At 39.9% G+C, this 12,467-nt stretch overlaps 1 protein-coding gene and 1 pseudogene across 3 annotated transcripts in view; one reads left to right on the plus strand and one right to left on the minus strand.

The window, feature by feature from the left end:
* The window catches only part of LOC102784287 (ATP-binding cassette sub-family C member 5), a 30,344-nt gene extending 22,689 nt beyond the window's left edge, over window positions 1-7,655 (minus strand). Inside the window, exons 1-4 of one of the 3 annotated variants that reach the window (XM_087851779.1) lie at window positions 7,541-7,655; window positions 7,324-7,370; window positions 3,402-3,590; window positions 2,583-2,738 (exon numbers count right to left, since the gene is read on the minus strand). In XM_087851779.1, coding sequence (XP_087707905.1) covers window positions 2,583-2,738; window positions 3,402-3,580 — 335 coding nt within the window. In that variant the 5' untranslated portion in view covers window positions 3,581-3,590; window positions 7,324-7,370; window positions 7,541-7,655. Of the gene's footprint in view, window positions 1-2,582; window positions 2,739-3,401; window positions 3,591-3,774; window positions 3,806-7,323 lie in introns of those variants that run through there. The other 2 variants (XM_087851778.1, XM_087851777.1) reach the window with 2 other exon arrangements.
* LOC148106223 (uncharacterized) lies at window positions 3,803-5,868 on the plus strand (annotated as a pseudogene).
* Window positions 7,656-12,467: the final 4,812 nt, after the last annotated feature.

The following is a 12,467-nucleotide window of genomic DNA, read 5'->3' on the forward strand; positions in this document are numbered from 1 at the left end:
CTGTGCATTACAGGTACACACTTAATGCCATTATTGTCTAAGAGAGGCACAAATTCTCACGGTAATCTGTAATCCCAGCCATTCTTAGCAACGCTCCCCTGCCTTTATCCCATCACATCGTTCCTGTATTGTAAACAGACACAGGATGTTCATCAGTTAAGTCTCAAGGTATAGCTTAACAACGTGCTGCACAAACACACAAAACGGTACATAATTATGAATCCTAAAACGACAGTATAACGGCTGTATCCTGACCAATAACACTGAATGAAACGTGAACTTGCATTTTCTGTTTTCGTCACAGTTAATCTCACTCGGTTTAACAAAAGGGCTTTCTCGATATTTGTTTTAAAAAGACGATCCTGTCCCACGAGACTGAAACAGGCTCGTACAGTTACATATCACATCAGTGGGATTCATCCTCAAACAGCTCCACAGGATCCTCTGCACAATAACACACTCTCAGCTCAGGGTTGCAGCACAAAGAGAGTCTCCTTATACAAGCGACGAAGCACATTTTAACCAAGAATGGATTAGCAAGTCTCCTCTACAACTTCACTAGATGTTAATTAGCAATTTGAATATTTGAAAATTAGTAACTTCATTTTCACTCCTTCAGCTAAAGCATCAGAGCATATAATGAAGATGCCAGTCGTGTGCAGTGAGCTGACTGCATGTTACTTAAAATGATGACACTGGCATTACTCAACACTTATAAAGAAGCAACAACTACAGGGGCTGAAAATGGAAGTCAACAGAGTTCCCCTCGAAAAAACTGCATAAATTAATGTTGTTGCACCGAACCAAAAAAAAAAGGGTAACTCAGTTATTCATTTCTTGTTGAGAGACAGGGCTGATGTTAGTGCCAAAAAGGAGCTGTTCAGGCTGCCTGCCAGGTTTCATTTAAGTCTGTGCCCTCTCGACTGTCCTTGTGGTACCGGTGCCTTTTGAAATCCATTTTACAGACCATCCAGTTAATCTATGCTACAGGTAAGGCTACTAAAACTGTAGTTTTGTGCATATGTATCAACCTATAATGCAGTCATTTGCAAATCTCATGAATCCATATTTTATTTGCAGCTGGTTGCAGAAAACACATCAACTACTTGAACTGAGAAAATCTGCCAATTCACAAAAAAGTATTCGCTCATTTTGAATTTGACGGCAGCACCACGTCTCAAAAGAGTCGGGGAGGGGTCAACAAAAGGTTAGAAGAGTAAGTGGCGCTAAAAAGAGGAGGCTCAATAACACGACTGGTTATACAAAGAGCATCTTAGAGAGGCCGTTTCATAAAAGCAAAGACAGGCAAAGTTTCACAGTCTGCAAAAAATAACAAATATCACATCTACAACTTGTGGAACAATATCGGAATGACATAAATAAGTGTTAATAAGTCGTATTTATGTTAACATAAATTTAAAAAAAAGATAAACGGGTTAGGTTTTGTTGGAAGAATTTGACAAGATTTTTTATTTGCCCCAGGGCTAACCCCCCCGTCAACTACTATCACCTCTCTCTAAAGTACCTTGTCTTTTCATCATCTTGTTATTAAAGACTATTGAAGGGGGATAAAAGACACTTTAATTGAAAAATTCCTCTAATGAGTAAGTCTATATATTTTGGGTATACACCTCTACACTAGATAAAAGAGATAAGAACTTAATGAAACTACTGGTGGCTGGTAGAAAGACTAGGAAGGAGAGCCCAACATTTAACATATGAATGGAAATCACAATGTTCATTGACAAACTGGACAAGCATTTCTCAGTTATACATCTGAACAATTTGATTTGGGAAATATTGGTCAGCTATGTGACGCCCTATAGACCTGCTATTGTTGTTGAACATCTATAACTGTACTGACCAGTCGAAACCTTCCTGCTTGTTCAAAGTTGTTTCTTTTTTCCTTTGTATATATGTTGCATATGTAGTCTTGGATGTTAATAATAATACAAAGAAAAGGGCAGATCCATTTAACAGGAGTTTGTTCTTCAGTCGTTTCCAACTCTGTCTGTGACCCTCATTCTCACTCTCTTTGTTAATGAAGACATAAATCTTGAATAAGGCTATAATTTTGTGCAATGACGCTGCAAATTTTAGTAAATGCTGTTTCATAAAGGAGTGAACAGCACATTTGATGCTGGGTAAATACAGCCAGCTAGATCTACTAGCCTGTATTTACCGCAGCGCTATGCTACAGATGACTGATTTACAATAATTCCCAGATTGTTGACTGTAAAGAAAGAAAGTAGAAGAAACAGTTTGGCTCATCAGAACTCAATATTAATATGTTATACAATATGCAGTGTCTGTGTAAACAGCATATTATAGTTTTGCTTTGTGATTTCACTCAAAAGTCCCTTTTTTTAAAGAGGGGACAGTTCCCATATATTAAATTTCACTGTTATAAAGGAAACATAAAAATCCAACACCTTCAAATAACTCCTACCTCACCTTTTTATTTCATGCCTCACCAGGTTCCAGTATTGTGGGAATACTGTGTTTCAACAATAGATAGAGTCTTCCTAACACCGCAGGTCCCTTTCATCAGGCAAACCTCAGCTTTGGCACAATTACCTCACCTTTGGCAGTTGACTGCAGAGGCTTCGTGGCACGACAGTCCCCACACATCATCTATAGACAAGCTGGACGCCTTGTAGGCTTTCACTGCCAGCGGCGAGAGCCAGTGCAGAGTCATAAATGAGAAGAGGCCAGCATTATCGACTGGATGCTGGTGCCTGGAATAGAGTGGAAGACGTGGAAATAGGTGAGATGTATAAAAGCACAGGTACACACACAGAGGCGCTATGCTGGGGGAACAGACAGGCGTAGGTTTTCTGAGAAATAATCGGCGCCTTTGACTCGCCAGAGTCAATGAAAGGTGAATCATGCCGGCTGTGTTTGGATAGTAATTTACACGCTCTTCACAGAAATCTAAGAGTGCAGCGAAAAGAAAAAGAAGTTGGGGGGGGGGGGGTGTTATCAGTGGGTATATGCTCAGACATGGCACTGTGCTGCTGGAGGATATGTTGCAAACCCTTATCATGGCCTCAGGCTACACCCGAATAGTCAGCACATTAGGGAGGGACCAAACAGAGCAAATGTGCACTCCAGAGTCTGTGTGTGTCTCTACACTTCAACATACAACAACATCTCTGTGAAGGTTCTCAGTCATCCAGGTCATCGTAGTCAAAGGAGCTTGCAAAGAAAAGCGTCTGGACTTCTTTAAGTTACTTGAAGACGTTTCACCTCTCATCCGAGAGGCTTCTTCAGTTCTGAAGAACTCCTTTGAATACAACAACATCTTTACACTGTAGGAGCTTAAAACCGTCTCTGCCTTTATGTTCCCATCTCTCTCGCTACCAGAGTCATCAAATACAATTAAAGTCGATTTTGTTTACTTGTGCCTTATCCTGAAGGGCTTTAAAAGCTGAAGGCTTTTCCTGTAGCGTCCTGGCCTCTTTGGCCCCCTCTCCAATGAAGCCTCTGCTTCCTCTTCCTCCAGTTCTGGCAGCGGTTGCAGAGAGGGCAGTGACAGGCCCTCTACACACCCGGCTGCTTCCAGTGCATCAGGGAACATGTTGGGCCCTCTGAGGAGAAAAGAGCATTGTGAAAGCCATTGTACAACTATTTCTATTTATTTACACCAAGTTGTTACATATGAAAGAGACAGTAACTGATCAATAGTACAAAACCCCAAAACATTGTTATATAATATATCCAGACATTTTTGTGCACTGTAGTACACATTTAGTTTTTGCTTGTATCACTCACACTCCACATGCCATTCTGCTGAGTCCTGATGTTTCTTAGAGAGGACAACAGTAGCTTTAAAATGATGTCACATGTAAGCATGATATCTACATTTAGAATATTTTTTTTTAAACTCAGATTTTGATTAATTTTCAAAAATAAACATCTAGTAAGTAATTTGAGGGGTTTTCAGACCTAAGCTTATTTAGTTTCACAGAGGAAATGACTCATTTATTAATGTGTACTCTGGTGCTCGTCAGGACTTTGTACTAGGGATGCACCGATACTGGTATCGGGTATCGGGGCCGATACTGTAAAATGTGTGTGTACTCATACTCGTAAAAGTTAGAAAAAAGATACCATGAACCGATACCAACTTATTTCATTAATCAGAGGGTGGCTTGTCATTTCTGTTGTAGTTTTTAGATTGGCCACTAGGGGGACATCCCACGCTAAACAGGGACAGGGTTAGGCGAGTCAGACTGGCGGCTCCAGATAAAAAAGAGAAACTGGAGGCTGCTGTAGCTAGGCTAAACAAAATGTCAGCAGTGTGGACCGGAACAGCCAACTTTAACTTGGGTTTTGGAAAAGCGATGAAAAATGTCAAGAGAAAATCTACGGGCAGTGTGTGTGTGTGGTAGAAGTATCGGTTTTTGTACTCAGTATCGGCAAGTACTCAGATCCAAGTATCGGTATCGTATCGGTTTGAAAAAATTGGTATCGTTGCATCCCTAGTTTGTACTTAAATTTATTTCACTTTTTTCTAGTAGACAACTCTTTGACAGAGGCAGAAAGAATTCTTAACACAACCATTGAGGGAGATTCAGACATAGATCTTTCAGAAGATGAGAGTCATATGAGCAAGATAGGAGAGGGTGAAAACCCAGGAGGAGCCAGACAAAGATTATCAAGATGCAGGGGCGGATGTAATGGAGAACGACACAGGGTCAGCTGAAATCTGCCGTCATCCTATCTGGTCCAAAACCAGCATGTAGGAGAATCAGGAGTTTTTGATTTTGAGTGAAAAAAGTATGGTTAAATTGATTTAACTTATAAAGATAGTGTGAATGTGTTGTAAGTGAACTATATCGGATATTGAAGTATCTAAATTTTATTTTGCTAAATAATTTTCCATTATCTACGGAGCCGCAGGGGACATGGGAGAAAAAAAATTAAGACGGACTTTTGCGAGATCTCGAGTCGGGATTTCGCAAAACTAACTCGGGATCTCGCAAAACTTTTGCGAGATCTCGCAAACGTTTTAGCCGCATTCATCGGACGCTGGCTCGAAGCCCACCGGGAGGTCGAGGCACGATGTGCCGGGAATGCGGTGTTCCTCCCGGCTGTAGTAGGTCTCGACCTCCCGTTAGCTCGAAGCTAACGGGAGGTCGAGACCTACCGTTAGCTTCGAGCTAATGGGAAGAATGCGGCTAAAAGTTTTGCGAGATCCCGAGTTTGTTTTGCGAGATCTCGCAAAAGTCCGTCTTAATTTTTTTTCCTCCCATGTCCCCTATGGGGCTCCTTAATTATCTTAGGTTTATGCCTTTGTTGGAAGAATGCAGAATTGGAGATGATGGTACCCTAATGACACTTAATGATTGGAGCCCACAGCAGTATTTCCAGCAGTACATTGACAAAAAACTAATTCAGGACTTGTCCTTGTTGACCAACCAGCGTATGCTACAGGATTCAGGGTGTAGTTTAAACACAACACCAGAAGAAATCAATAGCTTTTTAGGAATCTCAGCGTGCATTGCATAAGAGTCGCAGTTATAGCTGATTCCATGACATGTGGTCATTTCTACAAGATCAGGTCTTCACTGAAAGTAGTCGATGATCTGCCAGAAAATGAGAAAAAAAAGGATCTCCTGGGGAAAGTCAGACCACTTCTACAGAGAGTCCTTCAAGGTTGCCTCAATCTGCCCAGGCAAACATAGGTCTGATGAACAGATCGTTCCATTCACTGGCGGTCCCAATTCACAAGTCCCAAGACCTGCAGTGGTTGCAAATATAATATCAACATGGGAGGGGTTGACCTATCTGATCGCATGCTCAGCTTCTACAGAATATCTAGTCGGACCAAAAAGTGGACTGTTCGCACCACACTTTATTTAATTGATTTGACCATCACCAACTCCTGGCGAGGACATGCAATAAGCTCAAAAGAACTCCCTGTACCTGGAGTTCAAGCGCCTCTTGGCTGAGGAACTGATAAACAAGGAACAAATATATGAACAAGACCTGAATGATACCAGTGATGAAGAGTTCTCTCTAGAAATCAAGAAAAGGATTTTGTTAGTTTCACATTCGTGATCAATGAACTCCTCTCGTGCACATGTTGTAAAATTTTAATAAATTTAGTTAAAAACAAAATTGTTTTTGCAATGTGTTTTTTTACCAACCCAACACTTGATTTATATGGAAAAAATCAAAATAGTTTTTTTCCCCCTGGGTCTCAGGAGGATATAACATACGTTAATATTTGAGGACCTGGTGATTTTATTAGCAGTTTTGCTTGATTATAGCGTTATCAAAACCTCTGGAGTTTCCTTATGGTTTATAACATATGGTGAGTGTTTTGCTGAATCGTCCCCTGAGACACAGATAGGCTCGAGAATCACCTTGCTCATAGGTCACAGCCCCTCTCTGGTGTACAACGAAAGTGCTTATCTATTTAAAGACAACCTGCCAGCAACCCCAGAAGCTCGGGAACAGACATCTGAGCTGTCGGTGTGTCCACACACCGTCACTGATCCCTTGTATGGCAAACCTCCATGACAAGGTCAGCTTGACATGTGCCAAGAGACTCACCAGAGACCGTGGTAGATAGTGAGATTCAATACAGTGCATACCGAAGGTGCATAACAGAGTTGCATAACAAAAAGTAACAACATGTTGTAACTCCTAATGTAAAACTATGACGTGAACCTAACGCTGAGTTCAGGAAAAACAGAAAAAAAAAGTCCTCCATGCCCCAGTCATGTGAAGTTTGTCATATGGCTGTGAAGTTTCAAAGCTCTCTTTAGGGGAAAGGCTGCACGCTTTTAGTTTAACATATAAACCTTTGCAGCCTGCATTCAAAGAGCTCTTGGAGCAAAACAAAGAAGGTTCAGACTGAATATGCTGTATAGTTGTTTAACTTGTTAGTCAGGTTTCAGCTTGGAAAAACAAAATCATAAACATGCATGAGTCATTTTGCAGCTTTCATTTCACCAAAACATAAACACATAAAGTTCACATATCAACGAAAAAGTAGCAAAGACACAAAGAAAAGTAGAAATTAGAGGCAAAGAAGTTAATAATTGGAGTTACGGTAAACATAATGTCTGATATTAGGACAGACACACTTCTATTCCTAGATGACTTTATCAAAAATCAATACTTTTAAAACACAGCCTCCCTCTAAACAGGCATTTAACGTCTTTATTTAGGAATCCCTTACTGACGTAAAACGTAATATAAACACAATGACATCCTACTTAAATGATAGAGATCCCGCATAAGATCATATGTTCCTGTTACTGGTGTGGAAACAGAGGGATTAATTTATGTTTTCACTGTGACACTTACTTTTAAGTCCTCCTTGGTCAGGTCAGTACAGATCTCAGATGTTGTGCCTATAAGCAAGAACCAGAGAAGAAGAAGATTCTAACGACCATGCTATCTCTTCTCTAACTTTTGTCATCTCATTAAAGTCTAAACTCCGCACAGACACATCTTCCTCATCTGCGGAGCTGCGCTCGGATGAATACACGTTTAGGAAACATGGGAAACTTTAGCGCCTCACGTGTATAAAATGCGTGCTGCTTTCTCCCGGCATTAACTGAAGCTACCTCCTTTTGCCGTCACACGGAGCCCCAAGAGGAGAGGAATTCCCGATAACGCTCTTATGTCACACGGTCTCCACCAACCGCTGACAGAGCTTAGCGGTCACCCTAGTAACGGGGATAACAACGAGGAAGTGCACACAGCAGGGAGGGGCGGGTCCACGGAGGATATTTTTAAAGAGGCGGAAGAAGGCTGCATTTTAATTGGTTGCTAGGTTGTTAGGCAGTGGGAGGGCCGCTCTGCTGTGATTGGTTATGACTTCATTGGTCATATTTGGCTCGCTCAAAGTGCACCATACATACCGTCAGTCCCTTCATCGGAAGGCTTTCTTTGCACAGTGTACACATCAAAATGTAGACAGTTTCTAATGGATCATTCAGCGCCCACATGAGCTTCAAATGACTTTCATTTTTTTAAAAAGTCCAGGTTAGAGAAATGTCCTAGAGATATAATAAATATAATAAAGAAATAATATGTAGTGAGTGACCCCATCAGGTATTTCTGACTTTTTCAGAAGGGAATGGGCTTTTTAGTTATTTCAGATATAAAATGATATATCACCCTCAATGAACACAAAGCAATAATTCTGAGTAAATTTGCGACTGAGATATATAAAATTAATGGTTGATATATATTAAAGAAAATGTGCTCGGTATAAACTGAATGTACACCATTCGAGCAGATTTCATTTGAACAGATTCCATTAAATATAACATGGTACAAAATTACATGGAAATTTGTGACAAAGTGGAGGAGCAGTTGCAATGCTCTCCATTTGTCCCATATGTGTTTACCTTTTTTTGTGCACATTGTACACATTATTCTGTTTCTATATATTTGCTATGATTTGCTATTTGTTAAGTAACATTGCTTCACTCACTATCCCGGGTTTGTTTGTGTAAGCGTTCTGTTGCCGGCAAATCAAACATTCTGCAAATTAAGACAAATACTCAGTTATGTTTCTTTATACTTTATTATGTTACAGATTAAGTCATTTGTTCATACTTACTTTGTTTGTCTTTTCAGTCGTCATAAGGGTCAGGTGTGGGGAAACACCTGCCTGGAATTTCCTCATTTTAAAGTCCTGATGATGTCATGACATCCAAGTGGAGGGGTTTCTTTTTCCGTAGAGATGCTTCCTTTTGTTTGTGTTAAGGTTTAAAGGGATTTGTTGAATGTTTTTCCTTTCGTTAATACTGCCATTTAGTTGTGTAAATGTGCATGTTAGAAGTGTGTAGAGGTTTTGTGTTTTCAGATAATCTGTGTAAAGTTTTAGATCCCTCAGTTGAGTGAGTGGTACTGGCTGGGCAATTGGAGGGAAATTGATGGCCCTATTTAAAGCCAGTCTCTACCAGATGCAGGAGAGGGGAGAGGTGAGCGGTGTTACCAGATCCATGTTATGCTGAGTTTTGTGAACTGAATTGATTTGGGGGGAAGTTTTGTTAAGTTACATTAAATTAAGTTCACTGTAAATAAATTGCTCACCTCTGTAAATCTGAAATGTCTGCGTAGTCTGCTTCCCTACCACCTTCCTTGACGTTCGAGTCTGACTACTTCACAAAATTTACATGCAATTAAAATAGTGAAAGTTAGAAGTTTGGGCAGAATTTTTTTTGAATGCATGTGGCAAGATTATTAATATTAATAATCTTCTAAATTATGGCCACTATTTAAAAAAGAAATAAATCTATATTCAAGGTAAGAATTGGCTTAAATAAGTAAGATTTCTGGTCAGATGTCTCATATGGATTTTGATCTGCACAATTAGTTCATTAATCTGACTGAAATTATTTATTTATCTGCAGACTTTAATTATAATCTAATTTTTTCTTGAATTACATCGACCTGAAAGCTCTGAAAAAACGACTACTGCAGTTTTTCGGTGCTCAAGGTCATTTAATCACGTGTCCTTTTCGTCTGACTACTTTAAGACCCAAAGAGATTCACTTTACACTGAATATTAGTCAATAAGATGAATACATTTGCAAAGCTGGCAGCTTTCACCTCCAGCCCTAATGCCCTGTGATTAACAACTACTTAGCTTTATATCTTTGTGGGAACATTGTGGGAGCATTTATAATGAATCCCATTTGCGTGCATGTGTGCATGTTTATTTAATTTTGAAGGTCACTATATTTTAAATCACATAAGGTACCGATCCAAGCACAGACTATGTCCTTTCATATTTTCCTAAATGCCCATAAGACTGAAAATATTATTTTTCATCCCATAAACTGAGACAATTCAAAGTGTTAACATGTCAGTTAGGTCTGAACAGCACGGCTCATGGTTGGCAGGATAGGGAATCAAAAGGTTGAAGGACATAAGCAAAAAGAAACGAAGATAGTGGATCACACAAAGGGCCTTTAGAGCTGTATAAAGCTGTGCTGCTGGTGCTAATAAAATACTCTCACTGGTTGGAAGAGTTTCACTACACTAACGATGACTCTACGGTGACTTGAAATTGTCCTCATGTAAATGTTAAGACCTCAAGCTCAGCTGGCTTTGCAAATAAAAGCTTCACCGAGACTTCGTAACGAGCCAAAGAAGTCGGGTAACGGCAATTTACAAGCCTCAGCCAAGCACAACAGGATGGGAAATAAAGCCACCCAACACAGCAATACAGCTGCAGCTTAGCTATAAAATGGACCCATCTTTCTACACTCGCCTCGGGTAAAATGGTAGCATCTACAAATTAATAGCTCTTTTTTTGAAAAAAAAAAATTAAAAAAAAATAAATTGGGGGTAGAAATCATTGTGGAGAGAAGGGCTTTGTCTTTGCTGCTGATATAGTCACAGATCAAGACACAGCTCCTTCCACATCAGACTTTTGTGCACCTTTTTAAAATGCTTGCCTTGTCATTCAGGATAAGCAACACCAATTGTTACAAATGTCCCTGAGTTGTTATCACAGCATCAATAAAGGAAATCCTAAAAATACTTGTAAGGTGGAGCAGCAATGAAAACGGAGACCATCCAAAGTGCATCTGGGACACTGGCCAAAAGTTTTCCCAAGGTTTGTTAACAAAAGTTACCACCTGTATACGGCATATTATTATTATTACATATGCTGCATTACAGTGTTCCCCATAGATCTTTGAAAAATATTTATCTGGCTTTACATTATGGAGCATACACCCAGTGTTTGGGCTAATCTGTGCTGTGGTAAACATGTAATACCAAAAGTAATATGGGAGTTTTAAATCTATCTAATAAAAATACACCAACTGGGGGTGAAAACTTTGAGAAAGACCAGATGTTTACCCAATTACCCATTTCTCAGGCACACAACAGGTGCAGTGGCCACTTTTTCATCTCTTAAGCAGTTTCCCTTCACCATCTTCAGTCTAATAACGAAACAGTTTAAACTGCAAGAGACAAATTATGCCTTCAGTCTGGGAGGATTTATGGAAAGCTTTCATTGATTTGCTGAACTAAGCGAAGCCTTTTTGTGACAGCCTTTTGTCTAAAGTGGATAAATCCATCTGAATGGACTGATTTTTTAATTTTCATGAGATTAATCCAAACATTATTGGAGAAGTTCAAAAGTTTTAAGACTCCACCTATAATTATTTTGCAGCATTTGTGCGATCTCGCTGGCAGCAGAGAAAGAAGAGGAAAAAAAGCAGAACACAAAGAAGAAAATCGTCGATAGGGTCTCATTTTACTGAGCTGGGAAATTTGCTGAACTTCTGCAATCAATGCTCTGAATGTGGGCTTTGCCATCAACCTCCTGAGACTTTTAAGATAGCGACCACGCCGTAGTTAAGTCCGGAGCACAGTACAATCACACAGTCCTTTCTTTTCCACAATTTAAGGAGGACTGGTTGACCATGAGGGACATGTTCTGTATAGGCTTGCTATACACGGTGGATTTGTATAAGTACAGTTGAAGTGGAAAAGATCCCTGAGTCTAAAGCTATGGACAGATGAAATTTACACTAAGTAGAGACTGGAGCTTCATATGCCCCTTTTTCACTGCTTCATTTGAAGTTTTTCATCTTCTCGCAGCCCTCACACAATATCATCACACAGTGCTTTACTATATGAGCTTTGCTCTAGGCTAGACATTTCCACTGGTTATGGCCAGTTGGGGCTGCTGTCAGAAATAAATTGGTTTCTCTGCCTCTTCTCTGATTGTTGAATATACGTGCAAAATGGTGAAAAGCACCAGGCTGCTCCGCCGTTGAGTGAGAGACAAAAAATATATATATATATACCTCACATTTACGTACCACTTATGTTAGACGGCTGACTTCCATTAAACTGTAGTGTAGCTGCACCGGAAAGTTCAGATAATATGAAAGATAATATGCTGACTTTGTTTGATTGGTTATTCACAGGGGGGGGGGGGGGGGGGGGGGGGGGAGAAAAATATATGCAGCACATTGCCGATAGCTGTCATGGTTTTGTTTTTTTAACAAACCCATCACTCCTTGATGATACCTTAAATGTTCCCACACATAAATGCGGAGCACAGCCTGTCTCTTTCTTTTAGGAGAGTTGTCAAATGCCATTAATATTCATAAATCTGTCAGTAGCTCTGCACATTTTAATTAGTTGGCATTTATTAGCAACTGGGGTTCTTAACATAGTGAAAATGTTGCAAATGTTGCATGCTTTCGTGCAAGGAAATTAACCTACAGCTGACATACAAGGTCGAGGCCCTTGGATTATTTAAAGCAGCAGAACACGTTCTGAATATGTATCGCCACGACTGTAATCATTATCTTAGAGAAGACTCAGAACTAACAGAAGCCCTTGGATGAAAGTCTGAAAGAGGCTCGGCCTCTGTTTGTAAGCGCCGTCTGAAAATGAATCTCTGTTTGACTCATAACTTTCCCCAAAATGAATTTTCTTGTTTGTTGTGTTTGGTGCCTCAGTGT

Source organism: Neolamprologus brichardi, chromosome 2, assembly GCF_056152115.1.
Source record: "Neolamprologus brichardi isolate AB-2024 chromosome 2, ASM5615211v1, whole genome shotgun sequence".
NCBI lineage: Eukaryota > Metazoa > Chordata > Actinopteri > Cichliformes > Cichlidae > Neolamprologus > Neolamprologus brichardi.